A 27,341-nucleotide genomic window follows, 5' to 3' on the forward strand; every position below is an offset into this window, starting at 1 on the left:
TAGAGAATTTCTAAGGGGTCACCTATGGATACCGCCTAACATTTTTTAGAGTTAATTAAATACATATTATTAAAGTATTACAGTTTGAAAAAATATATTATTACTATTCATGATATTAGATACATATAAATATAATTTCACACATCTCTAGAATACTATACCACACATTTATTATAATTTTAAATTAAATTTTCTTTGTCTTCTTCTCTTCTCCCTTTTCTCTCTCATCCGTTTGCGTGTGCTGATGGCCTTGTTTACTTTTAAAATTTTTGATAAAATAAATATTATAGTATTTTCGTTTGTATCGGATAAATATTGGTCAATTATGGACTAACTAGGTTCAAAAGTTTAATCTCGTAAATTACAGACAAACTGTATAATTAGTTACTTGTTATCTATATTTAATATTTTATATATATGTACGATGTGACGGAAAATTAGAAAAATTTTGCAAATATTTTTGAAAAACAGGCCTAAATTGCCCTTGCCCGCACGCCCCTTGGCCCACCGCCTGGAGCCCTGGACTCGTCTCGCCCGCGGCCGATCTCCTCCATCGGCTCGCCGCGCCGCAACCCGGGAGGAGATTGCGCTCGGTCGAGCACCACCTGGGGTCCAGCATCCTCGCGACCATCTCCGGTACGGCGTCCGCCCTCTGCAGCCCTGGTGTCCCTGCGACCGTCGCTGCTGTCCTAATTCATAGGTAAAAAAAAATCGTGCGCCCAAACCCTAACATAGTATTTGTAATCCGATCTGAATCTAATTACAGGTGTATATGCATGTATATGCCTACTAACTTCGATTGCTTTGCAAAAATTACTGGGTGTACATGTGTACACCCATGTCCTTTAGGCCCTGTTTGGATGTAGTCGTATTCGCATCAATCCACATGTATTGGGATGGATTGAAGTGGAACTTGAACTAAATTCCACCCCAATCCACTTCAACACATGTGGATTGAGGTGAATCCGACAACATCCAAACAAGGCCTTACTGGGTCCGCCCCTGACCCCCAGCCCTAAATACACAAGGCCGAGCTCTGTTTGGTGGGAAGGGCAACGCATTCTGTTCTAGATGTGAATTTGCTCCATCGCCAGGATTGTCTAAATGCATATCTGGCACTGTATCGTCTTGTTCTTTTGAACTGATGAATATGTGGAAGATTGGAACCGTATATTCTATAGCATTTCCTATCACGCGTGTCAGAAATATTATACCATTTTGTCATCTCCATGAGCTTTACGGGATGTGCCCCTGGTTTACTGGATTGTTCATTGGATTATACTGAATCACGTATTGGACTTTTGTCTGTCCATACCATAATATCAAAATCTAAGGATATTTCAAGTGTGGATTTGATAAGGCTTCAACTCCAATTTGATAACTTTATGGATGATGATAGTTGTACGAGCAAATATAGCCAAAGGGATGGTCACAGGAGCCTTAGGAGCACCTTAGGTTCTGGGTTTGACTCCCATGGGAGTGAATTTAAACAGGCTTTGTTCCTGAGTTATACCTGTAAGCACATGAGTTGCTTTCAGTGAGATGCACATGGCCGCATACATGTGCCCTGGGCGCTTGATGGCACGTCCAGGGCAGCCGGCCTTCAGGGTGTTTCTCAGCCTGCACGTGAGATGCTTCTTCTTAATGCAATGATGCGGGAGGTAGTCTTTCCATTAAGCTTGTTGATTCTTAAATTGATTTTGGAGATAACAACTACTGAAAAGAGTATTATATGCAATTAGTCCATCTACCTAGGAATAAGTTGAGAAATAGTATAAGTGATAAGCTATTGAATGACTGTTGTCACATTTATTGAACAAGATGTTTTCTCCAAGAATTTGAATTGTACTTTTTGCTGTTTACTGAATTGTGGTTTCCTGGTTCTAATAAAATTTATATCTGCATACTAAATGTTTGGCAAATTACAGTTGCACACCGAAGTCAAAGTTGGATTATTATTGTCTAGATACACCCTGCTTCCCTGCTAAAAAAATCCTAGCCCGCCACCTAATGACCAACATGCAAGAGAAACAGATTTGCTATGTCAAGTTGTCAACAATACAAAAATATGTTGTATGTTCATCACATTTCAACTTTGAACCCTATTTTGCTTTTGTATACTGTTCTCCTTAGTTTTCTTATGTATACTGGCTACTTCTTGCATGGAATGTTATAGATTGGAGTGACCAAGTGTTGTACCTTATCTTCAACAGGTTGCCCCCAAATGGAGACTTCCAAAGAACAGGCTTCCAAGGACTATGCTGATTTCGAGGAGAAAGTTAAGAGGACGATATATATTGACCAGCTTTCTCCTCAAGTAAAGGAATCAGCCATCAAAGCTGCTCTTGCACAGTGTGCAAATGTTGTCAGTGTGGAGTTCATTGTCAACTACACAATCCCATATGAAATCCCTTGTGCTGCATTGGTGGAATTGAATGATGATGTGCAGGCTAAGGCCGCTGTAGACTTGATGAAGGATTTCCCATTCATAATTGGTGGAATGCCAAGGCCTGTAAAAGCTACCCATGCCAAGGCTGAGATGTTTCACGATCGCCCTCCTTGCCCTGGCCTTAAAAAAGATTTCTGCTGGGTAAAACAAGGAGATAAGGACTATGAAGCGATGCAGAAATTGAAAAACCTTGCAAAGAGGCAGGAATCTGAGAACATGGCTCTCATAAAGGTAAATGTTTAGTTATTTTGTGACTGCTATGGGAAAACAGTCTTTGTGCCTGCCCTTTTTAGTGTATGGTTGATCATGTTCATGTGTTATTTGCTCTTTTGTGTTGTACTCCCTCCATTCCGAATAATAAGACACTTTGACATAGTGTATGGCTAAGTGCATAGCGAACTAGAAAAGCCAAAACATCTTATATTTAGGAATGGAGGGAGTACATTCGGTTAGCATAAAAATGTTGGTTTTACTTGCTGCTATGTTATTTTCATGGTTAGACCAAACAAGAAACATAGAGACCCCAAGTGCTTTACATTTATAATCTTTTATTTTCAGAAGAAGTGGAAAAGTTCCTTCGATTAATCTTAGGATATAATATAACTATTGGGAACTTACGTCCATATGGAAGTAATATCCATTCCATAGGTGATATTAACCTTGAGTTTTAATGTGCACAAAAATATATGATTATTTTGTTCATGAACTTCATCCCTTTGTCATGCTATAAATTAGCTGTTTGTGGGGGCGCCTCAAAGGAAGAGGAGACTATACAAGAGTAATTGTGATGAGGCGCGGATCAGTTGTTAACAAACTCATATTGGATAGGCAAGTGCATATGCACAACATTTATCATAATGTACCAATACTGGAGGCGAGTCTCTTACAAAAACTGTGCGCACTCGTCAGATTGGTGCTGTCCAAGTACTGTATTTGTGCTTAACTACAATAATATTGGTTGTTTTTTTGGTGTTGATGCTGTCACTTTGATGTTAAATTGAGAATATTATATTATTGCATGACAATGCTTGTGGACCTGTTTTTATTTTTTCTGCCCAGAAACTGTTGGAAGAGGAGAAGGAACTAGCGAATCGGCAACAGGAGTTACTCGATGGAAACTGCAAGAAGTACGACATGCTGGAGACTCTGGTGCAAAACGGGACCATGAAGAACCTTGCTCAACGCTATGGAATTAACTTGGACGACTAATGAGTCATTATTTTACATTTTCCTTAACTGGTGTGATGATGGAATGGTACATCGATAAACCACATCATCATGCGTTAGTTCTGGTCTGGTAGCTGGACCCCCTCTGGTGTAAAGACTGTCCCAACTTAGTTAGCAGGTGTTGCGTTAGAAGCAGATAGCGGGAGGCAGCCGTAGTGTAACCATTTTGTTTCTATGGCCAGTGACATGGCAGAGGAGTATCAGCTGCTGTCTCGTGTGTACATATTGCCATCTTTATTTTGTCCAGGCTCCGATCTTCGAAAGCAAGATTTTCTTGTGTCAATTTCCTGTGAGTTTCGCAGGTTTCGTTTTTGATCGATTTTCTTCAGGCCCGGTTTAGCACATTTCACATGTTACTGATGGATCTTGTCTAGAATTTGTTATTTTGTAATGTACGTTTAGCTGGTATATAAACGATGCCCGCTAGAAATCCTTGGACTGCAAGACGAAATATCAAAATCGTGTGCCCGATAGGATTAGGAAGAGGACGCGCCGGCTGAAAATCGTCGTCCAATCGAAAAAAAAAAACGATTTCAAAATTTGGGCCAACCTGAAGACGAAATATCAAAATCGTGTGCGACTTTGAACACGGGCGTCGCATTCGTATCCGCGGACCACATCTGGTCGAACGGATGGAGGGCGTGCGGTGGTCACTGATCGGAGCGGAGGTCGCCTGGCCGGACCGACAAGGTGCGGGGCGGGAGGCGGAGGCGTGGGCGAGAGGCGCTTCTAATTATTTAATAATATTTTTTATAATAAATTTAATAAATAGTATTTTCAACAATGACTTATGGGGCTTTTCAGAACAAACCTTTTTATTCAGAACCAACCACTCTTGGAACGCTGTGCTGGCTTAGCTTAGCATGACTGCAAACTGGCAAAATGGTGCCCGACAACTGTTAATAATACTCCTTAGATAAAATTTTAAAGTCGTTTTTCCCAGTAAATGACATTATGTTATTTCTGTAATTGAGCACGTCAAAGGGTATAATTTTGTTAATTTCAATGAGAAATGTTAAAACACACATACAGAAACCACATGAGCCCGAATTGCTAGGGAGCATGACACATTATGACATGTATATATGTTAATTAATGTAACCTTAATTTCTTTTTGGTGCTTATGCTAACAAGCATTTGATTTGGATGGGTTCACAGAGAAAATGGTGGCTATGCAATACAAGAGTCTGGTGAGCTACGTACATCTATGCTGGTCATATCATGTTGTTCTGATTGAGTAGACTGACGAGATGCTGAAAGCCAAGCATTGGATAGGAGCATGGAGTAGAACAAGGAAAAAAGGAAGCCTGGTAAGAATGGAATTGGGTTCGGAATCGGATGTGGAGCAAGCAAGGAAGGAACAATTGAAATGGTTGCTGCTGTTGCTGTAGAAGCAGGAAGAAGATGAGTCTGCCATGCAAGCCAAGACAAGGTTTTTACCTTGCTTGCTGCTATGGAGAAGAGAGCCTCCCTATCACGTAAGTACGTATTCTCTTCCTCCCCGTCCCCATGCCCATGCTTGCTATTAAACCTGAAGCTCTGTCCAGGTATCTGCCTTTCGTTTTCATCCATGTCGTTAAACAAGGGCACAGCCATGGAGAAGGAGAAGAGAGCTCTGCTGCCGCCTCTTCTGCTCTGCTTCCTACTCTCAGGTACTGTACATTCCTCTCTTCTTTCTTGGAAAAAATGAACAAGTGCTGCTCTCTCACTTTTCCCTGTCTGCCGAAAGCTAAGGAATGCCACCCCTCTTTTTCCTTTTCCTTTTTCAGTTTGCAGTACCACTCCAATTGCTCCCTGTGGAAAGCAAAAGACATCTTGTCTATTGCACAATGCCACTATTTTGTTTTGTCACATCTTTTTTTCCCCCTCATCTCGGAAACTGCCAGTACATATTGCTGAATAATGACCTCCTGCTATGCATCTAGACATAATAACATATATTTAGATGAGAAGCCAAAACGTTTTATAATTTGGAAAGGACGAGGGAGTATTATAAATGTGGGTACCTTTTTCTTTATAGATTTAGTGAAACATATATAAAACTGTTTGAGACTTCTTAAAAAGCACAAATTGCATCCACGGAGTGAGTTCGCATCACATTGGACTGAACAGACAATGTGCAAACTGATTCATAATGTTTCTTCGACTTGGTGTGGTGGGGGTCAGTTTACCAAATTGTTACTGTACTTTTCTTAATCTTATAAGTAATACTAAGATACAGTACAAGATAACAAGATGTCAACAAATTAAATGTAGACTTGTATACATATTAGAATGCTTATATGGTGAGAGAAAAATAATTTGCATGCATGCAGGCGTGGCGCGGCGTGCTGAGTCTGCCCGCGTGTTCACCATCATCAACCAGTGCAAGACGGTGATCTGGCCGGCGGTGACGCCTGGCGAGAACTTCGGCGGCGGCGGGTTCGCGCTGCGTCCGGGGCAGTCGATGATGTTCACGGCGCCGGTGGGATGGTCGGGCCGCATCTGGGGCCGCACGGACTGCAACTTCGACGCGGGCGGGAACGGGTCGTGCGCCACGGGCTCCTGCGGCAGCGCGCTCAAGTGCGGGTCGTCGGGCGCGACGCCGGCCAGCCTCGCCGAGTTCACGCTGGCGTCCGTGGATTACTACGACGTGAGCCTTGTGGACGGCTTCAACCTGCCCATGGTGATCAAGCCCGTGAACGGGCAGGGCAACTGCAGCGCGGCCGGATGCGACGGGGACCTGCGGCTGAGCTGCCCGTCGGAGCTGGCCGTGAAGGCCAACGGGCGGACCGTGGCGTGCCGGAGCGCCTGTGACGTGTTCGACACCGACCAGTACTGCTGCCGCGGGCTGTTCGGGAACCCGGCCAAGTGCCAGCCCACCTTCTACTCCAAGAAGTTCAAGGCTGCCTGCCCCACCGCCTACAGCTACGCCTATGACGATCCCACCAGCATCTTCACCTGCTCCAACGCCGACTACGTCATCACATTCTGCTCCAACAGGTATATATTATAGGTTCAATCTTGCTTGCTGCATGCAAATTAATCCCCATCTCCATTGCCAACTAAACTTATATATGTGCTCTCTCTGCTGCAAGTAACGCTTGCATGCTGTTCTCATCTGAACATGCAGTGTTGCTGAACCTTATCCTTGCACCGACCTCTGAAATTGCATACACACTTTCCTTACACTGCCAAGGAATCTGATTCCAACTTGACGCGATCGTCATGTGCATTTGCGTAGCGAAGACATGGAATCGTAGCAGATTATCATACATATTAGTAGATTCTAGAGATGCCACAGCAAAACAATGCAAAGCTCCCCTCTGCACTGTTTTTATATATCTGACGAAACTGTTGTCTGATGTGCTGCTTGCTCTTGTCAATTTTTCGATCGACGCTACGATTAAAGTTGATTAGAAATTTGGTTATGATAACAAGCTAGCGGCATTATAGTTTGTTGCCTGCATTCTGATGATGTTATCACTTATCACAAACTGTCTTGGCAGGGTTTTGCTCCCAATTAGTCTCAAGTAGTAGTAGTAGTAGTATGATCAACTGACAAATTCTGTTTTTCATCATTTCTGTGTTTCAGGAAGCAATCAGTGTGCTCGTACCACAACAACCAGCTTGCCTGTAGTGACTCGAGCAGATCTTTGGCGATCAGCATGTCCAGGCTCATGCTCGTGCTGCTCCTCAGCTTTTTGGCTTTGCAGTTTTCAGTGTAAGCTAGCTAGCTAGGAGGATCGATCGCATATTACTGCTGCTAACTGTTTTTCTTCTGACTTTCTGATCGATCGAGGAACAGAAGTACAGACAGGTGATTTTATTTGTTTGTCAAATACAGCAGGCACTCCTCTCAAACTGATGAGATGAGACTCACACGCACACACATACGTACATGCGAACATATATATATTTCTATATATTATTAGTGATTCTTGACATGCATAGAGACAGCATAATAAGTGATTCTTGTTTGCTTGCTCCTTTGTCCCTTTTTATCATGTATGTAATAGGCATGTGGTTCAGTCAGTGCAAGTGCAGACAGCAGCACTGCACCAGGCAACATGCATGGTTGCAATGATGTAACTAAATTTAAAAGAAAGCATAATATCCAAGCTAGCTACGGGTTGTGTATAACAATGTTGTGCTGTGTGTGGATTTGATTAATTTCAGCCTTTCAACTGGTCACCAAATATGTGGTTTATAATATTGATGTTGTTGGCACATACATACAGTACAACCGATCTCATTTGAAGCAATGCAATATAGGTATAGGTTAGAAGGATATGATGGCACAAGATAGCTGATGCTATGAAGAGAGTAGATAGGTTGTCCCTGAAAGGCGCTGAAACTGAAAATAGCATCTAGTCCGATGGATCTAATAATTAACTAGCTAGCTAGGGGGCCAAACTGAAGATTGGTGAGCTGAGTGGGAGAATCGATCGTCCTGAGGACAGAGACAGAGATACGCTGGATAGACATGGGCTTGACCGGAGAGATGAATTGAAGATGACCAACAGCAATGCAAGCTAGCACAACATGCAGTGGTGCTGCTGGCCTGCAGGTGCCAACAAAGAGCCCATAGCTAGCCCAACAGCCGTGCATATGCCCGCTGATCGATATGATGATGATGTACTACAATACAAGCATCGATCATAACATGGCACATGCGGCAATCGAGTGCGCTGGAACCCAACGGCCGGCCGGCCCGGAACATCTCACATGCATGGAGAGATGGCCGCCGCGCCGGATCGGAGATACATATGGATTGGTTTATCAGCTAAGCGAACAAGACGTCACCAGCGGCAGTATATTGTTGCTGGAGTGTGAGACTGAACTACTATTCAAAGGGGGTTTCAGGTTTGAAAGATCAATCATGGTTGGTTGTTGGACTGCCGTTTGTTTCCGGCTGAATTAGCATTGTGATTTCGTGGTGGTCCCACTCTATGAATAATTGGGAACCAAAATGTGCATGGTACCTGACAAAGATATAGCTAGCTGCGGTAATGTTAGGTTAGGGTTAGGGAGAGCACGCAGCATTGATCTCAGCAAGAATATATATAATTCTCTCGGGTGCAGCAAGAACAACTCCAAATCCTATCAATGTACCTTTTGTTCTCTTGAGTTGAACATTTATTTCTAGTTCTGGCCAAAAGCAAGTACCTATAAAATGTAGATAAATTTTGGTTGAGGATAGCTAGATTATTCAACATGAAAATTGTTTCCAAAACAATTAACCATATTTATTTGCAAATTATTTATCGTACCTGTTGAAATCGCTAGTCAGAGTTTAACTTTATTTATACATATGATCCATAGGGGGGGGGGGGGGGGGGCTCTTCTTCAGCCTACAGACAGCTTCACACTCTCCACAAGGTGCATCCATGACAAAAAAAAAAAAAATCCTATGGGGTGCTAACTGCTAAGGGGGACTTCATGGGTTCGGCGGCCGTAAAAGGGGCTAGAGCTTCCCTGATATACAATATATATAGGCCATATCAACATATATTCTAAATAAATAACTTACATTTGGAGCCAGTTCTCGGAATCAGCGTCTTGTCTTGAGATTAGCATTTATGTTTGAACGGTGTCATGCCTTAACAGTAGTATAATGTACTGGCTTATTGCGTAATCGAGTTATGCTTTGTTACTTTTGAGAGCGACAGTGGCATGGACCTCCATGGATGATTGCGCCTCGTGCTTCCTCCTTCAATTCCTCCCTCCCTCAGCTCGCTTGTTTTGGCTCATTGCAGCAGATGCATGCCACACTGAAACTCACAGCAACATAAAGCCATCACTTTGTTCAGAAAACTAAATTTAATTTACTAATACTCTCTCTGTGGTATAGTTTATAACTTCAAATGTTTAGCTAAGAGTTTTAACTGTTGCAATACAAACTTGATACGGCTGTAATGATCAATTCTCCTATTCAATTAACCATAAACGTTACAACATTAACATAGATGAACCGTCAAAGTATAGCTCGAGAGCATATCAAATACGTCTTATAAACTTGCCTTGTTCGTTTGAGCTTATCTGTCGAATCTACCAGCTATTTAACAAATCAACAAACAATATTTTTAGTGATAATATTTCAGACAAGCGCTCTCAACCGGATGGAGTAGCATGTGGTAGCAGTCCAAATGCGTGGTGGGCTATTCCTTTTTTATAACTAACGAGGAACGACTCAACAAGATAGAAGAATCATGTGGCTGATCGATGGAGGTTATTTATTAAAAGTGCAGCCTTTGCAGGAAACTTCGCATGCAAAAGAAGCATAGAGCCCATGCATGAACAATTTCGGGATTCTACATAGGCTGCAGCTACCAGCTAGGGGCCGAGACATGTCCGGGACACAAGATAAAGCACAGCATCTGAGTGAGTGATCTCGCAGTCGCAGCATACATGCATGCATGATGAACACACACACACACACACAGGGGGCAGCTGGTTGTGAAATTCAGACATGTGTATGTGTGTGTGCATGGTGAAAAAGGAATTGAAAACAAAACGCAAAAAAGCAGCTTAGCTCCCCTTTATTCCTTATTCCGTTGGTTGCTGATATGCTGATGGGATGGCTTTTTAAGATGTTGGCTAGCTGCTGATGGCATAGGATATGCATGTATGATTGTCTCCTCTAGTCCTCTCCTCTGCAGCTCCACATTCAGGGATGACTATGCAGGTCAGCAAGTGCGACTGCAGGCATGAGGCAATGGCCTTTTCCAGTCTTCTGTCACGAGGACTGACTGACTGACTGACTAGTGGATCAGCACTGAAATGGATTGCAGCCACCAGCGGACCAGCCCAGCATGCCCATGCCTATGGGAGTGGCCGCCCGCCGAGTGGGGATCCATCATCCATGCTGCTGGAGCTCCCAAACCTGCTTGAATTTAGGGTAGGGTCCCCAATAAACAGAGGGGGAAAAAAAGATGCAGCAAGCAGATCAATAGACATCACATTTCAGAATCATGCATGCACGCTGCTGCAACTTCCCCTGCCATGGCCCCTACTGGCGCCATGTCATGCCATGCCCTGTACTGAACTAGCAGCAAAACCACTCCAATGCGAATCCGAATAATCCTGCATGTGTTGTGATGTGGAGTCGCTCTCATCGTATACAAACATCACTCCCTGTCAGATACTCAGGTTTCAGTTTCACCGCTCTGCCTGCCTTGCTTATTTTCTGCATGCCAAAAACAGAATAATGCAGTTGCCGCTTTCTAAAAAGTCAATCAATCAAACGACCTAAAGTTTGATCAAGTTTATTATACAAAAAGATTACTGACAGTCATGATACTGAATAAATACTATTAGGTTCACTATAGAATAGATTTCCCAAAATAAAATCCTGTTCCTTTTCTGAAGCCAACAGGCAGGGGCCCGTGAAAAGAAGGTGCCAATTTTTTTTTTTTTTTTTTTTTGAAACAGAAGGTGCCAATTTTTATTGAACAGATAAGAGAGGAGTGTGTGACACGATAAAATCAGAACCAGCTATGGATGGCCCAAACCAAACCAAATCCGCCCAATCACAATCGCGCTAAGTACACATTTGTAACAAGCAAGCTGCTTGATTGATTCCTTGTACATACTGTAATAACCACCATTGGGGCCTGCCTGCATCAACTTGTTATTCCGCCGCCTCTGCTTTTATTCCAGATCTTGCATGCTAGTTAGTAACGCCACTAGTATCCAAGACCAAGAAACGCCAGGGTACAGTACATGCATGTGCTCTTTTGGACTCGATCAGCTAGCTCATTAGTAGTAATCAAGTACGTAGCGTGCCGGCATTGGTCATCTAGAAATCATCAAGATTTTTGTCATTTGGATCTTATATACTACACTCCAATGTCTGTATGTACGTTCATCCATTCATCCTCGTCTAGGCGGGCAGAGGCAGTAAACGGAGTGCGTGAGTCTGTAAGCACATTTTCAGTGTTTGCATGTAACTTAGGCTTGTTCAAGTTGTACAACTTGTTCAGAGTTAGCACACTTGAGTTGTTTGTCTTCCTCCAGCAAAGCAAAATTGAGATTTTTACCGCACTCCACTTGACGAAGCGTTTTGTTCGTATTCATGTTTTGAATTTCTCCAATGCTAAGGCCATGGCTCATCTATCTAGAGATGTTTTGAATTTCTGTTCAACCTTGGTATTGGGCATCGAGCTAGTTTTGTTCCTATATATTCACTGTGAGATGCGACGAATATAATCTAAAATCTGGAGCTGCGTAAACAAACCGAACAATATATTCACTGTGCTAGTAGCTATAGAGTACTTGGGACGCCATCAAGGCATGGGATCAAGAACACCATGGATGTGTTTGTGCCATGCCATAACATGCCGTGCTGGACAACTCATTTATTAATCAAGCCCCGGCCCCGCCATTGTTAGTGTTAGCTAGCTATGCATGCCCTTAATCCAACGACTAAATTACCTGGAGCATAAGCAGGTGCAGAAGCAGAAGCAGAGCAGAGCAGGCTCCTGCTCCATCACCCTCATCAGATCACTCCACAAAACCAAAAGCATAAAGCTGCAGCAATACAAAGCGTCCTCTTTTTTCTCCTAGCCCTCCTCTTCTCTCTTCAGTCTCCTCTCTTGAGATAGAAACACAAGTAGCAGCACAAGCAGAGCACCATCCATTCACTCAATTCAGCACACACATGGACATGGACATGGACATGGAATGGTCCATCTTCGCTTCACTTTCATCATCACCATAATCCTTGTTACCTCCTCCTCCTCCTCCTCTCAAGTAGACTAGAACTAGCTAGTCACAACTCCCAACATGAACACATAAAGAAAGGGAAGAAATCCCAAGAATAACAAGTCTAGGACTAGGAGGAAGCTGAAGAAAGCTAGCAAGTGAGCTATAGGATCGCAATGGTGGAACCGGGCAGATCAGCAGGCGTCAGGGAGGCCAAGAAGAGCAGCACCACTTCCAGTTCCACCGCTGCGGCCGCCATGGTGAAGAAGAAGCTGACGACGACCAAGAAGAGGCCGGAGAAGGAGGAGAAAGCAGAGAAGAAGCAGAGCAGGCAGTGCACGGAGCCGGAGAGCCCGTCCTACAGGTTAGCGCTCAAGAGCCTCTTCTCCTGCAGAAACAGCCACGGCCACGGCCAGCACCACGCGCGGCCGCGGGCGCAGCAGGACACCGGCAGCAGGAGCAAGAGGCTGGGCTGCTCCGCGCCGTCCATTTGCAAGCTCAGGGACGACAGCGAGAGCAGGCACCAGAGGATGCCCGTGCCGCCTCCGGAGGATACCATGGGCGGCACGACGGCGGGCGAGCCCTGCAAGCGGCGCGCGTCGGTGAGCGGGAGCAGCGAGCGGTGCGTGAAGAAGCCCCTGAGCGAGTCCAAGTGTGGCACTGGCCGCAGCTCGTCGGCGACGGCGGCGAGCAGCAGCAGCAACAGCAAGCAGCTGCAGCGGGGCGGGTCGTCGCTGTCGTCCTCGTCATCGTCGGGCGGGTCGTCGTTCAGGGCCGGCATGCAGCTGAGGCGGCTGTCGGGGTGCTACGAGTGCCACATGGTGGTGGACCCCGTGAGCGGCAGCACCTCCATGAGGGCCACCGCCTCCACCATCTGCCCTTGCCCCGACTGCGGCGAGGTGTTCGTCAGGCAGGAGAGCCTCCACCTCCACCAGTCCATCAGGCACGCAGGTTGGTACTCTACTACTGGTACTGGAGTACAACTAAATTATTTATTTATGGAGTTGCTATATATTTCAGATGTATATAAGTTTTCACAACCAACTTTTATAATTTAAAAAATAATTTACAATTTTGTTCATAATAACAGAATTAATATTATCCGAACAACAACAACAACAACAAAAATCAGACAAATCCAGCAACCAAATTCAGATATCTTTTTGCAAAACAGGGTAGACCTAGGTCGTAGTTCCTCTTCTCCCCGGCATAATAATCATATGTAAGGCTCATTAATCACCACAGTGGAGACTGGAGACTAGAGTGAGGCGATGCTGGAAAAGTTGCTCTTTGGTCGGTGCTGCTGCTATGCTATTGCTATGCTAGCTTTGCTCATCTGTGCTGTCTTCAGGAGTACTGTTTGTGTGAAAGTGAGAGCTGCACTTTATTCTTGCTGCTTTTCATGGTTTTATGTAGTCCCCACGACTAGCGAGCATATATATGTTATGGTAGTAACAGTAGAAAGTAAAGCAGCTTCTACATTTCTTTCTGATGAGAAAATTGCTGCATTGCTTTCCTTTCATCATGGCAACAAGTGGTTGGCCGCAGTAGGATAGGAGATCCCTTTCTTTCTTTTTTCTTCAGTACCACTATCTATCACTATCAGATCGTTTGCAGCACATTGACAAGCCCGTCATGTCAAGTGCCGAAATTATGTTTGTTGTTTGACCACAACCAACCCAACCCAACTGTGAATGCAGTGTCGGAGCTGAGCGCGGATGACACGAGCCGGAACATCATCGAGATCATCTTCCAGTCGAGCTGGCTGAAGAAGCAGAGCCCCGTGTGCATGGTGGACCGCATCCTCAAGGTGCACAACACGCCCAGGACGCTGGCCCGCTTCGAGGAGTACCGCGACGCCGTCAAGGCCAGGGCCGCAGCTGGTGGCGGCGCCGGCCAGCAGCCGGTGGCGATGGGGGCCAACAACAGGCACCCGCGCTGCACCGCCGACGGCAACGAGCTTCTCCGGTTCCACTGCGCCACCCTGGCCTGCTCGCTGGGCCTCAACGGCGCCACGCACCTCTGCGACGCAGCCGCAGCCGCGGGGGGCTGCGCCGCGTGCGGCATCATCCGCGACGGCTTCAGCAGGAGCGCCAGCGACGGCGGGGTGCTGACGATGGCCACTAGCGGCCGCGCGCACGACGCCGTGCCCGTGCCAGTGCCGGCGGCGGAGGGTGAGGAGGCCGAGCGGCAGCAGCGGAGGGCGATGCTGGTGTGCCGGGTGATCGCGGGAAGGGTGAAGCGGCCAAAGGAAGAAGCAGAGCAGGCGTCGGAGGAGGAGGCCGGGCCCGGCGAGGAAGAGGAGTATGACTCGGTGGCGGGATCGGCCGGGGTGTACTCCAACCTGGAGGAGCTGCTGGTGTTCAACCCCAGAGCCATCCTCCCATGCTTTGTTGTCGTCTACAAGGCTTAGCTACCTTCAATTGGTTACAATTTACTACAGTCCATGCATGCTTCTAGTGTTAATGGGTTGGTTCCCTGTTAGTAAGTACTAATCAGTAGTACTCGTATTAGCTGATCATCACAAGTACAAGTAGATCATTCAGGTTCAGATCACTCCTGGTCCATGCAAATGGAATGCATGCATATTGTTGTATTGTATTGCACTGTATACACGGAGCAGCAGCAGTAAGCTAAGCTAGGACTAACTTGCTGTCTTTTCTCTCTTCTGAATGAGTTTAGAGTGACATTCATTTCAGCAGCAGTGTATAGTGTCACTAGCAAAGCATGTCATCCACTAGGACAAGATCAGACGAGGCATTATTCAGAGGTTGATTCCCAGCTTGGCTTTGGCTGGCATGCAGTGTCAACCCAGAGCATTGGTTACGGATCATCCGCACAAAGTTCTCTCACGCATGACACAAGAGATACCTTTGACTCATCTCAGACCATGGTCATCTAGGTTGAGTAAACAGTGTTGGTTTGGCAACACGTTTTCCCATCAACACGATCCAGTCCTGTTCGTTCAGCAGCACCATTTTTTTAAAAAAAAAAACAAAAAAAACTACAGGCTACAGGAAAGTGAAACTACACACCAGCGTTAAGTAACATGACAAACAGAGAGCCGCTTGTGATTGTGAGATACTGAGATTGCATACTAATAATAATAGGCATGCAGACAGTACTTGTGCATGTTAATCTGACTTCCAATAGCAGCAGCGGTGGTAGCTGTAACTCTGAAAAATGGCTTACAAAATCTCAATGTTATATGTATACATAACATAACATTGGTACATCAGTTGGGCTCACAGACTTACAAGATACTTCTTTACATGTCCCATTACGTAACAATTCATGATGAACCTAATTTATTGATAAATGGTCACATTTCTTCTTAACTGCCTTTTGTGATACTCGTGCAAGTGTACTTGATAAATGATACCATATGTTGGTGGATCATTTGGTGAAGCTCCTCACCACTACATGAAATTCATGTCTTCAAACAGATCAACAGCTGGTAACCATTATTGTTTTCACAACGAATGCACAGCTCTGGGTACCCCTTTTTTCACATATATTGCAAGATTCAGCTTCAGTAGAGTTTGACAATACAGCTTCAGTAACTGTCATCAGCCATCGCCATCATCCTACCCAGAGTTAGTCATGCAACGTGTTGAGAGTGGCATGAGTCGATAAGTCAGGTTTAAACTTTTGGGCTAACCCAGACCGGAGCAAAGAGCGAGAGAGCACGACACAGACACTTTTGGTAATAATACGAAAAACGAAACCAAGTCAGCTGCCAGCAGTAGTACATGCTTTACGAGGACAACCATCATAATAAAATCCTTCCACCATAGCATCATGAGGGTAGTTACTTCATCCCAGCATCAAAAGAGCCCAGCATCAAAAGATAAATTGCTCTTCCTTCCACCATAGCATCATGAGGTTAGTTATTTGTCCCATCCCACTTCGCAGCATAAGACCATCTGTTCCTACTCCCACTCCACCGTTGCAGGCGGCTTAGATGTGATGTCCTGGCAAACACGGTTTATGCCCCGCACATTGTTGCAGATCTTGTTTACCACATCTACCAGGAATGCATGGTCAAAATAGTACCTGAAAATTTTAAAAAGAGAATGGCTTGATATGAGAAAATATGCAGGATGCAGTCTACTGTTTAAAGACACATGCCTGCAGTTTACTGCTTAAAACAAACGCTATGACAGGGCAACAGAACTTAACATGACAGAGAAGATAGTTCTATATATTCCAACAATTTGTACGGCTCGAACGAAAATAATATCAAGACTAGGCATGCACCATCACAAGTTCAATCTGTACAACATATTCAAGATGCATCTTAAGAGGGCACCATTAGCACTTTGCAGTTGGAACACAGATTAGATGGCTTGGAATAAGGCAAAACCAGATGGTTGACCTTAGTAGGGAGCACCTAGAGAATTTCGGGTTGGACAACAAGGGCAACAAGTAAAGAAAAGGGCAAACCACCAAAGAAATGAAGAAATTTACTATCTCATGCAAACATTATTGGTTCCCAGACTCTAGAATGATAAGAGTGTGAAACATTACAGCAACAGACAATAAAAACTTATCTGTATGACTGGAACAGAATATTAGTACAACATATCTAAAGTTTGCTAGGGGAAAAAAGTGGAACAGAGTAAGAACTTCACTGGTACATACCAATCTGCAGTCATGCCATCCTCACTGGTGATTGCCCTTAAAACAACAGCATTGGAATGGGTTCGCTGGTCACCCTGAACCCCAACTGTTTGTACTGGCAGGAAAACAGCAAAGGCTTGCCATATTTTATCATAGAGGCCTGCATCTTTAATAGCTTGAACAAATATCTCATCCACCTGAAAGAAATAAATTGAGAAACTGCCAATTCAAATAGTGTATCCAAGGTGCTGTAGCATTTCAACAATTCTGAAAGTTCGAACCTGACGAAGAACCTCCAAAGCATTGCCTTGTGTAACATCACCTAGGACACGTACAGCAAGACCAGGCCCAGGAAATGGGTGTCGCTTCAAAAATGAATCTGGGACATTCAAAATACTCCCCAATTTCCGCACCTACAGACATTAAAAAAAACTGTAAGAGTAATAAAAAATAAAGGTTCCTTGGTTCCTTTCATCATACCATGCCTGACCATGCAAGAAACTAAGAAAATTACAAATTTATATTATTCAAATTAATTCAAATTGGTACCTCATCCTTGAATAGGAGCTTGAGTGGTTCAATGAGTTTTAACTTCATATCTTTTGGAAGGCCGCCGACATTGTGATGGCTTTTGATGGTGTGGGAATGTGTCCTTCCACTCCCAGGAGGTGGGCATGATTCAATTACATCAGGGTACAAAGTCCCTTGAACTAAATATTCAGGCCTTTTCCCTATCTTCTGTTCCAGCTTGTGAGCAAAGTCATCAAAGACAGCTATGAATTCCCTGCCAATAATCTTCCTTTTCTGCTCTGGGTCCTCGACACCCTTTAACTTGCTGAGAAATTGCTCTGAGGCATCAACACATGTAACTGGCAGGTGCAAATCACTTTCAAAGGTTGTCATTACTCGTTCTCTCTCCTTGTACCTGCAAATGAGGACTGTTTTAGTTTCATTGCACACTGATTTGAGATATGCACAAGTTCTATTCAAAAGATCATACAGAAATAAGGCAGCATATTGTTACCTCAATAGACCATTGTCAACAAAAACACAGTGAAGCCTATCTCCTATTGCCTTGTGAACGAGAGTGGCCGCGACCGTCGAATCAACTCCACCTGACAATGCACAGATAACATGCTCATCAGGGCCAACGGTGCTTTGGATGGTCTTGATTTCTTCATCGAGCACATCTTGCATCTTCCAATCAGCTTTGATCCCACAAACATCAAAAAGAAAGCGGCGCAGTGTTTCCATTCCTTGGGCTGAATGTGTAACCTTTACATGAGAAAGTTCAATACAGTCATGCTATTGCATCGACAGATTCAGCAACCAGATGGTATGCAAAGACAAAGCACGTTGCTGTGAACAGTAATAATACCAGAAGAAGGGACAAAACATGCAAAATATTATTTGTATTGGCAAGAGAGAACCAAATAACTGAGCTGCTGCTGCTCCATGCGATGAATGAACAAACTAGTCTGAACCGAGAAGACCAATACTTATCAATTTTTTTTTTAAAAAAAAAAACTGGTGAACTGATGAAGCAGTTAAACAGTGGACTGGAATGATTAAACAGTGCCATTTACTGTAGCACGACCATTTGTAGCTTAACAGAGATGACGTTCATCATACTAGTAAATAAGCACACATAACGGTTGCTACCTCTGGGTGGTATTGGAGCCCATAAAAGCGCTTCTCCCGGTACTCGATGGCGGCGACGGCGCCCTGCACACTGCGCGCAACCACCTCAAAGCCTTGCGGCAGCGTGACCACCTCGTCGCCATGGCTCATCCACACCGTCTGGCGCTTCCCCGTCTCCGCTTCCCCGTAGAGCGCGGAGGAGGCCGCCGTCACCTGAACGTCCATCTTGCCGTACTCCTGGCGCTCCCCGGGCACGACGGCGCCGCCGAGGGACTGCACGAGGAGCTGCATCCCGTAGCAGACGCCGAGCACGTGCGCGCCCGCGGCGGCCGCGAAGTCCAGGAACCCCTCGGGAAAGGCAGGCGCGCCCGGGGCGTGGACGGAGTGGGGCCCGCCGGAGAGGATGACGGCGCGCGGGCGCAGGCCCTCGAGGGAGGCGAGCGGCGCCGTGCCGGACACGCATAGGGAGAGGACGCCGAGCTGGCGCACGCGGCGGGTGATGAGGTGGGTGTACTGCGAGCCGTAGTCGAGGATGAGGACGAGGTTCTGGCCGGTGCCGGCGGACACCGGGAGCACGGAGGCGGCGGCAGTGGAGCCCATGGCGTTGGCGGCTGGGAGCAGAGGGGGTTAGGGTTTGAGGGGGTGCGCGCTAAGTGCTCGTGCCGAAGCGTGTTTCCTAACTACTATAACTATTATATAAATAAAGAAAAGAAAAAGATGGGGAATGGGTGATTTGTTCGGTCCAAGCCCATGCCCAACTAGTAGAGTAAACTGGGCCGTCACGTCGAGGTTACCCGGGCCGGGCCACCGAGCTGGTTTGATTTCGTTTCCTTCCAAAAATTGGGGCCTTGGGCCAACCCCAGGACAAAGCGATTCGGACACGATACCGAAGTCGAGTCGGTCACTCGGCTGCGCGGCGCCCACCGTCATCTAATCCCTGCCGCACAAGAGAGACGACCTTAATAAAAAATTACAGTATGATCCATCCATCCTGTAGCTGTAGCTGTAGGAGTCAGAGTCAGAGTCAGAGCAGAGCATGGCAGTCCCAAGATCAAGATCCCCTTTTGCCACCAACAACCCCCCATCCATGGCCGCCGCCGCCGCCGCCGAGGCAGGGATGCAGAGGGTGCGACGGAACAAGGACTTGAGGCACATGGAGCGCGTGGACGGGCGTATGGTGAACATCCTCCAGGGCCTGGAGCTGCACACGGGCGTCTTCTCCCCCGCCGAGCAGCAGCGCATCGTGGACTTGGTGCATGACCTGCAGGACAAAGGCCGCCGCGGCCTCTTGAGAGGTGAGCGCACCTACTCGGAGCCCCGCAAGTGGATGCGCGGCAAGGGCCGGGCCACCATCCAGTTCGGCTGCTGCTACAACTACGCCACGGACCGCGACGGCAACCCGCCGGGGATCATCCGCCGCGAGGAGGCGGACCCGCTGCCGCCCCCGCTCAAGTCCATGGTCCGCCGCCTCGTGTCGTGGCGCGTCCTCCCGCCGGACTGCGTGCCCGACAGCTGCATCGTCAACGTCTACGACGTGGGCGACTGCATCCCGCCGCACGTGGACCACCACGACTTCGCCCGCCCCTTCTGCACCGTCTCCTTCCTCGCCGAGTGCGCCATCCTCTTCGGCAGGGAACTCAGGGTGGTCGGACCCGGCGAGTTCGCCGGCCCCGTCTCCATCTCGCTGCCCCCGGGCTCCGTCCTCGTGCTCGCCGGCAACGGCGCCGACGTCGCCAAGCACTGCGTCCCCGCCGTCCACGCCAAGAGGATCTCCATCACGTTCCGCAAGATGGACGCCGCCAAGCTACCGTTCGGCTTCAGGCCCGACCCGGACCTGCAGAACCTCCAGCCCCTGCCTCTTCCTGCTCCTGTCGTCCCTGTCCGCCCGGCGGTGGTGACCAGCAACCATGACATTGACAGCCCGTCGTCGAGCAGGCCCCAGTCGGCTAGTTCCATTGTGAGACAGGGGATTGTTACAAGAGCACAAGCAGGGCCCGCTCCTGCTCCGATGACACAAAACGGCGGGCCCTTCAGCCTGTCCTCCGATGACTTTCCGGCTCTCGGTGCTTCCTCGCCGGCAAAGGCACCGGCTGCGGCTGGCAGGGGAAGCAGAGGAAGGCGATAGAGAATTTAGAGATTAGTAGTGCTTATATTCTTGTTAGACAATTTGGTCAAATTCATGCATTCTTTGTACAAGTACCTACCTCAAAGAAGACGGAACGGTGTTGTTAGGTTTGATCGTTCACTTGTTACAACTGCCCAGAATTCTCCTGCTTTGATCGTTTATTACTCGACTCGATCACGTCACTAGTACTACGGTTGAGTGAGTTTCCTTTTCTTTTTTTTTTTACAACAGATGTCACTTTTTTTTATAGCTTATAAAAGATCGATCGTTACGACGTAAAGCCACATTAAACTAGCCGTCAGCTACTTTATTGCAATTTGACTAAGAGAAAAGACATTTCATCAAAATTGTTTTTGATCATCTTGATGTCTAGGACGAATTTCTCCTAAATGAGACCTATCTAGACCTTTTTACCACTTCTTTTTTGAAGTATTGATCACAGCCTTTCAATATTTGACACTGCACGCACATGAATTATTTAGACTCATTCAGGTGTTTTCCTCTCTTTTTTCTTCCAGTCTTAGTAATATTACTTTTTTTCATTCAGGTGTTTTGTGCATTCTTATCCTATCATCCACAAATTCATGCGTTCATGGAATTATGTGAAAATTTAACGCTGTTCGTTAGTTTTATATAAAAATAAAAACTCTTGGAGACCGTCGGTCCAAATCCAGATGCAAATGCAACGACGTTTAACGTTTTGCACAAAAAAAGAAAGAAAGAAAAAAAAAAAACCCTTGCACTAGGAGCTCCTGTGGCGAAGGCAGTGGAGTCAAAGTGGTGCCTCTACTCTAGGCAATCAATCAATCGTATCGTATACTAGCCAAAAGTAAAACGGGCCGCTCGCCCCGCTACTCCGCCGTCCGCCTCTCCGCCTCCTCCGGCGCCGGCGCTGCAGCGGCCGGCCCACGGAATCCATGGGCAACATGACCCGCTCAGACTCGCCCGTCTCCCGCCGCATCGTCCTCTCCTTCCTCGACTTCCTCAACTCCGGTTGGTACTCGCTCTTCCCTCTCTCTCTCCGTTCCACACCCACGACTCCCTGATCCGATCCCTCACCCGCGTCTCGTTTCGCTGCTACTCGGTACTTCGAGACCGTTCCCCTTCTCTCTCTGGATGATCCATTCAACCCACACAGCACACATGGTTTCTGCTTCTGCCATGGTCGTGGGGGCCTGGGAGGGGATCCAATCCCGTCCCGTGTGCTACCAAACCCATGAAATGAAATTAGAGCATCGCTTCCACTTTTTTTAGGAACTCGATGTGCATCCCATTTGGGATTGTGTATTCAAACCATAGCTCCACGTCTGTCACGGCCAAAACCCCCACCTTCTGGACTAGGGTTACAACTTACAAGTGCTTCTAGTAGATGGCAGTAATTCAGGGTCCTTTTTGGAACTGGTGGCTTTCCAAGGAGGTAACATACAGTCGTGGGCACGTTAGATGCTGCATCTCTGATTTCTGCAGGCGAATTTTAAACCCAATGAAATGTTAAACTATGCTATACTGCTGGCGAGAAGTTGAGAACCAATATATAAATAAGTTGATCGGTTTTAATGGAATTAGAACAACTGAAGCACATGAGTTGCTCTGGGTTTTGCTCATTTTATTTTTCTTGCTATTCAATTTTCTGACATTAAACAGCCATGTCTTCAATGCAGTCGAGTTAGCTCCTGGGGTTGATCCTGAAGCTCTTGAAGTTGCTAAGGATTGCCTGGAGTCCATTTTTAGTGTTAACTCATCAGCCACTCGTGAGGCGATACAGCCAGGACTGTTGCTTGAGCTATTTGCTTCTCTGGAAGCAAATGAAAGAGACCGGGCAAGAGCTGCTTTGCTGTCACAATCTGTATCAAACAAGCCATCTCAAAATGCGGGTACATCTAATGTCGAAGAAGACCCAAACAAATGCACAACATCAGATGTATGCTCTCTCTCTCTCTCTCACACACACACCTCATTTGATACATGAATTTGTGTTTCTGTTTAACAACCATCCTTTCCGTGCTGCCCCGCAGTCAAACATGTTTATTCATATTTCACATTTACTGACAATATCTTTGCACAATTTGTTCGATGTACATGTTACTCAGAGCTCCTATAACATATGCTGTATTGCTTATCCATAAAGTTTTGTCACTTTCCTCTAATAGCATTCTTTAGATATACTATCTTCTCATATCATCTTTCTGCTTGTCCTGATCAGAGTGACAGTCAGATGGAGGATACATTTGACCTAGGTATGACTATGGCATAAATTTTATTCAGATGTAGTTGCTTCTTGTTTATCTTGATTTCATTTGCAAGGTAACTAAAATTAACTATGTTCTCACAAACCCTATTTTATTCTTTGGCCAGATCATTCAGGGGATGAACTATTTGCAAAATTTTATGCTGCACTTGATGAAATCAATTTCTTTAAGACATCACCTGCTGGAGCTGAAGATCCTGGCCTACTTTCAAAAGCAACACAATACTTTAATGATGCATTACTGGTAAAATGATTTCTCTCCCTCTTTCTGTTTTTTCCCTTAGGGCCCGTTTGGATTCCTTCATTTTGGAGGAATTGGAATCTACTTAAGAAATTAGGCTATTTGGTTTGGAATTTGAGATTCCACAACTTTCCGAAGCTCACATATAAGCCTATCTCAAATTCATAGGGTGGGAGATGGGAAATGGATTCTTTCTTCTCCAGTAAAGTTGTAGACTTTCTTCTTCCCCAACTATAGTTCATTACAATGAATTCAATTCCAAGGATCCAAACGGGGCCTTAGGGAACTATTAGTTGGTTTGCACCTATTTCTCCCTTTTCTTGTCCTGATTGTTCTTGACTTGTTTGTACAATTATTAATTACGGACCTTTTTTTTGTTTCTGCTTAGGCGATGCAGAAGTCAGGAACGAAAAAGGCAAGCTTAGTAGACCTTGCAGAGTCCTTTAAATCAAGAGGTATGTGGTTCTAGTCATTCCATGTGTGTATTTTGAGTGACAATTTGCATTCCCTTTGTGATTCATTAGCTTGTGCACTAACGTGCAAATTCTAACTTGGTAATCTTTGCTATTTTAATGTGTAAAGGTAAAAGTCAATAATGTTATATTTCAAGCCTTCTATATGCATTAATAAATGAATGTCAATGTGCTTGGTCCTGTAAGCTGACTGCTTATCATTTATTTATTTATCAGGTAATGAATTCATGAGATCAAACCAACACCTTAAAGCGGTAGAGCTGTACACCTGTGCCATTGCATTGAACAAAAAAAATGCCATTTACTATTGCAACAGGTATGGACTAACTGGAGAAATTATGGCTGCGAACTCGCGGGTTGCAAAAATTACTATGATAGTTTTTTTTCTTCTCGTGATAATGTGTTAAATTGATAGAACAGAAAAGATACATTTGATCCCCCCTCAGTTTTTCATGTTTAATGTAGGATGGGATCTTGAGATTTAAGAACTAATGGCAGTTTAATAGTTAACTGCCTGAACCAGTTCTTACTTTTATGGTGTTCCTGTTCTATAACTTGTGATTAGATAGCAACTCTCAGTACCTTGTACCTGTTATTAGTTCTTCCTAGAAACTCAACATCAGAGCTTAGAAGGCTTTGGAGGAGGGGGGACTTGACCAACCTAGGTGTGGCAGCAATGTGAACAAGTAGAAATAGACAGCCAATTTCAAGTTGATGAGGACTCAAAGCTGGGTGGCAGAGGTGTACGCCGACACTTCTCTCCAACTAAGCTAGGCTACCCTTGGTATAATGAGTTAGTTAGAAGCCCACTGAGAACTTTTCATTTCTGGCAATGAAAGGACTCTTTAGCTTTTGTTAATCCATGATGTCATTTACTTGCTTCCACTTTGATGTAACATGTACATGCCACTTCCAGGGCTGCTGCATATACCCTTCTTAATATGAACAATGAAGCTATTGAGGACTGCCTGAAGTCAATTGAAATTGACCCTAGCTACAGCAAAGCATATAGCCGACTTGGATCTGCTTATTTTGCTATGGGGAATTATCATGATGCTCTGTACAAGGGATACTTGAAAGGTATCTGTTGGTGTGCTGCCCTTTTTAACCTTTTCTACAGTTAGTAGGTGCAGTTGCCTGTGTTGTGTCTTTTATATGAACTGTGGATCTAGATGTTGAACTTTTGTTTCTTGAGGAACTTTTAGCATACCATGGCATCCAACCAAAACCAACTTTCTTCCTTAACATCTGGACATCTGTACTTTTATAGAAATCTAATTAGAAAAAAAAAATAGTTCAGTTCCCTGTTTAGTCCTAATCAAGTTCCACAGCCAAATCCATACCATACTTTCTTATGGTGACATGCTTTAAGCACTGTTTAAACTACTAAAGTCTGGATCTTCAAATTTATTCCAATGATTCCTGATATTCCAGTTATAATGGGTTTTTCACTTTTCTTCTGCCTGATCAAACTAACAGTAACTGCTCCACTTGTTCGTCCTGCATGTTTTTGCACTATAGTGTTATGTTATATCCAATAATGTGTGGAATGTATAGTTAATCTACTTTGCTCTTCTTGCAGCCGCTGAGCTTGATCCTAGTAATGAAAATGTCAGGCAGAATATTGAGGTAAAGTTTTTCTTTTTTCTACTTTATTTTCATTTGGAACTTGAGTATGGAAAGCTAATGTACCTTTTTTTTCTCCACTTTCCTCTCTGTCCAATAAACTTAGGTCGCAAAAAAGAAACTGGCTGAACAACGAGTCCCACCAGAAGGGCAGGTACTGTCACTAGAAATTTGCCTATACCTCTGAAGTGGAGTTTAAGATGTGTCCTACAAATAAGCACTATTTTTTTTTATTTTTTTTGTAAAATGAAATACTTCGCTTGTAAAAAGGCTCCTAGTTGGGATGTCTACTGAAGATTACGTCTTTATTATGTTGCATGCTTTTATTTTGTTCTTTGGTCTAAATTGACAGCTAATCCATCATCTTGTTTATAGAACACACATGCACGCCAAGCTCAAGGACCACATCCAGTATTTACAAGTAGTGGTGTTCCTTTCAATCTGTTTCCACCAGGTAGTTCTCCAGGTCAAGAATTCTTCGCTGGCTGGTCATCTGATATTGGTGCACCACCACCAGGACATTCCATAAGTATAAATTTGAATGACATTTTTGGTCAAGCAAGTGTCAATGCTGGCGGTCAAGGATCAAGTCAAACAGGGAATTCAAATAACCATACTCCACCTGCTTCGTTCCCAACTGGTGCTGCTGTTCCTCCCCCCTTTGCCTTCTCGGGCTCAGGCAATGAAGGAACTCAGGCACGCCAAGCTTCTAATGGACATGAAGGGGAACATGGTGAACCAGGCGTACACAGGGATGATGGCATCCATATAAATGTGGCTGGAGCTAGACCCGAGCAGGCTGCGGAGGCTTTGAGAGCTGTGATGCAAATGCTTGGGCCACACATGACTCCACATGAAGGTGCACCTAGAGGTTTGATACTAATCTGCTTCATTTACAACGTTTGTTTCTTTTGAGTTAAGTTTGTCAAGCTCATGCTTTGAGCAGAATAGGGCATGTCTTCTCTAGTTATCTTTGAAGGAATACTAGTGTCTTATTTGTATCGAAAAAACAATCGTTTCAGTGCATTGAACAAAACACCATAGATACTAGGTGTTATCGCTGATCCCAATAAAAGGAAGGAATACTACTGCTTGCATTACCAAAGGAATGATTGTTATAGTTATGTACATGCTTCCAGTTTGTCTTTTGTCTCTATTAGTTCATTGTCCAGTTGGGGCGAAAACGAAAGTGATAGTACTGAATTCTTCATGTACAAGTTTGGTAGAAATCTTATTATTCATTGAAAAAGAAGCTATTTTTTTTCTATCATGCGGGGCACTGTCCTAGAGTAAGTTTTGAGCAATAGAACGAGTTAAAATATGAACTATTCTGTCATGTTTGCTGTGCAGGACCAGGTTAATACGTGGGAAGTAGGAAAATGTGTTATGCGGCGTATTGTTGAATTGTCGTCTGCAAAAGTCTTATACAGGACATTATTTTGTCTTTCCATCCTGATGAAGAATGGAATATCTTGTGCACCTTATAGCAGTATGTCTGTGCTAAAATTCCACCTTAATGGTTGCTGGCACATTTTGCTCAACTTACCTGTTCGGTTCATCTTGGCGGAGATGTATCATTAGCTATGCTGAGTCTTGTTTGTTGAGATTGTCTCGTGATTTGTGTATACCTGTTGGTCCATCATGTGATTTAAAGCCATTTTGCCCCCCTGTTTTTTGGCTGCTTGTTGGTTGCCAATTGATACTTTGAAATATTTGCAAGGTTGGTAGTTTTTTTTTTTTTGAAGAGTGCAAGGTTGGTAGTGAAAAACCTGTGACTGGAATGAAGTGCATGCATGATCATTATTGCCTTGCTTGGATAATTGTTGGAGTTGCAAATCATCACCAGGAGGGAAGTTATTATTAAGTTACCAAGCTGAGTATATACCAGTTTGGAGATGGCATACATTCCAAAGGTTGTCTTTACTGCTTTGGTACCAGAAAGAAGGTAGGAAATGGGTGATGGGTGGGCCTGGGCGAGCTCACTTCATTTTGGAGTATACGTT

General features: G+C 45.0%; 6 protein-coding genes across 6 annotated transcripts; 5 read left to right on the forward strand and 1 right to left on the reverse strand.

Moving 5' to 3' along the window:
• LOC8076511 lies at positions 494-3,959 on the forward strand. The gene is made up of 3 exons (XM_002447326.2): positions 494-700; positions 2,214-2,680; positions 3,509-3,959. The coding sequence occupies exons 2-3, from the start codon at positions 2,225-2,227 to the stop codon at positions 3,656-3,658; spliced, it is 606 nt and encodes a 201-aa protein (XP_002447371.1). The 5' UTR covers positions 494-700; positions 2,214-2,224; the 3' UTR covers positions 3,659-3,959.
• On the forward strand, positions 4,970-8,588 carry LOC8076512 (pathogenesis-related protein 5). Its single transcript, XM_002447327.2, has 4 exons — positions 4,970-5,154; positions 5,224-5,328; positions 5,992-6,658; positions 7,251-8,588. The coding sequence occupies exons 1-4, from the start codon at positions 5,130-5,132 to the stop codon at positions 7,381-7,383; spliced, it is 930 nt and encodes a 309-aa protein (XP_002447372.2). The 5' UTR covers positions 4,970-5,129; the 3' UTR covers positions 7,384-8,588.
• On the forward strand, positions 12,080-15,028 carry LOC8076513. Its single transcript, XM_002447328.2, has 2 exons — positions 12,080-13,312; positions 14,062-15,028. The coding sequence occupies exons 1-2, from the start codon at positions 12,538-12,540 to the stop codon at positions 14,772-14,774; spliced, it is 1,488 nt and encodes a 495-aa protein (XP_002447373.1). The 5' UTR covers positions 12,080-12,537; the 3' UTR covers positions 14,775-15,028.
• LOC8076514 (GMP synthase [glutamine-hydrolyzing]) lies at positions 15,502-19,304 on the reverse strand. The gene is made up of 6 exons (XM_002448782.2): positions 18,647-19,304; positions 18,009-18,259; positions 17,534-17,909; positions 17,266-17,397; positions 17,006-17,181; positions 15,502-16,417 (listed from the first exon to the last, which is right to left on the reverse strand). Exons 1-6 carry the CDS (start codon positions 19,223-19,225, stop codon positions 16,294-16,296), a joined length of 1,638 nt encoding a protein of 545 aa, XP_002448827.1. The 5' UTR covers positions 19,226-19,304; the 3' UTR covers positions 15,502-16,293.
• On the forward strand, positions 19,573-20,861 carry LOC8055471. The gene has a single exon (XM_002447329.2). It carries the CDS (start codon positions 19,662-19,664, stop codon positions 20,748-20,750), a length of 1,089 nt encoding a protein of 362 aa, XP_002447374.2. The 5' UTR covers positions 19,573-19,661; the 3' UTR covers positions 20,751-20,861.
• Positions 21,539-27,075, forward strand: LOC110436309 (small glutamine-rich tetratricopeptide repeat-containing protein). The gene is made up of 11 exons (XM_021463027.1): positions 21,539-21,743; positions 22,412-22,671; positions 22,954-22,987; positions 23,106-23,242; positions 23,628-23,694; positions 23,929-24,028; positions 24,629-24,792; positions 25,295-25,341; positions 25,445-25,492; positions 25,714-26,209; positions 26,689-27,075. Exons 1-11 carry the CDS (start codon positions 21,668-21,670, stop codon positions 26,697-26,699), a joined length of 1,440 nt encoding a protein of 479 aa, XP_021318702.1. The 5' UTR covers positions 21,539-21,667; the 3' UTR covers positions 26,700-27,075.

This window comes from Sorghum bicolor, chromosome 6, assembly GCF_000003195.3.
Source record: "Sorghum bicolor cultivar BTx623 chromosome 6, Sorghum_bicolor_NCBIv3, whole genome shotgun sequence".
Lineage (NCBI taxonomy): Eukaryota > Viridiplantae > Streptophyta > Magnoliopsida > Poales > Poaceae > Sorghum > Sorghum bicolor.

Bases quoted from the DNA above. Each gene is read 5' to 3' on its own strand.
- LOC8076514 (XM_002448782.2), bottom strand. From the start codon at position 19,225: ATGGGCTCCACTGCCGCCGCCTCCGTGCTCCCGGTGTCCGCCGGCACC. The intron at 17,182-17,265 runs GTTCGAACTTTC...TATTTCTTTCAG, and splicing joins CTTTGGAGGTTCTTCGTCAG to GTGGATGAGATATTTGTTCA. The intron at 16,418-17,005 runs GTATGTACCAGT...TAAAATTTTCAG, and splicing joins GATGGCATGACTGCAGATTG to GTACTATTTTGACCATGCAT.
- LOC110436309 (XM_021463027.1), top strand. From the start codon at position 21,668: ATGGGCAACATGACCCGCTCAGACTCGCCCGTCTCCCGCCGCATCGTC. The intron at 24,029-24,628 runs GTATGGACTAAC...TGCCACTTCCAG, and splicing joins GCCATTTACTATTGCAACAG to GGCTGCTGCATATACCCTTC. The intron at 25,493-25,713 runs GTACTGTCACTA...TCTTGTTTATAG, and splicing joins GAGTCCCACCAGAAGGGCAG to AACACACATGCACGCCAAGC.
- LOC8076512 (XM_002447327.2), top strand. From the start codon at position 5,130: ATGGAGAAGAGAGCCTCCCTATCAC. The intron at 5,329-5,991 runs GTACTGTACATT...GCATGCATGCAG, and splicing joins GCTCTGCTTCCTACTCTCAG to GCGTGGCGCGGCGTGCTGAG. The intron at 6,659-7,250 runs GTATATATTATA...TCTGTGTTTCAG, and splicing joins ATCACATTCTGCTCCAACAG to GAAGCAATCAGTGTGCTCGT.
- LOC8076511 (XM_002447326.2), top strand. From the start codon at position 2,225: ATGGAGACTTCCAAAGAACAGGCTTCCAAGGACTATGCTGATTTCGAG. The intron at 2,681-3,508 runs GTAAATGTTTAG...TTTTCTGCCCAG, and splicing joins AGAACATGGCTCTCATAAAG to AAACTGTTGGAAGAGGAGAA.
- LOC8076513 (XM_002447328.2), top strand. From the start codon at position 12,538: ATGGTGGAACCGGGCAGATCAGCAGGCGTCAGGGAGGCCAAGAAGAGC. The intron at 13,313-14,061 runs GTTGGTACTCTA...CTGTGAATGCAG, and splicing joins CCAGTCCATCAGGCACGCAG to TGTCGGAGCTGAGCGCGGAT.
- LOC8055471 (XM_002447329.2), top strand. From the start codon at position 19,662: ATGGCAGTCCCAAGATCAAGATCCCCTTTTGCCACCAACAACCCCCCA.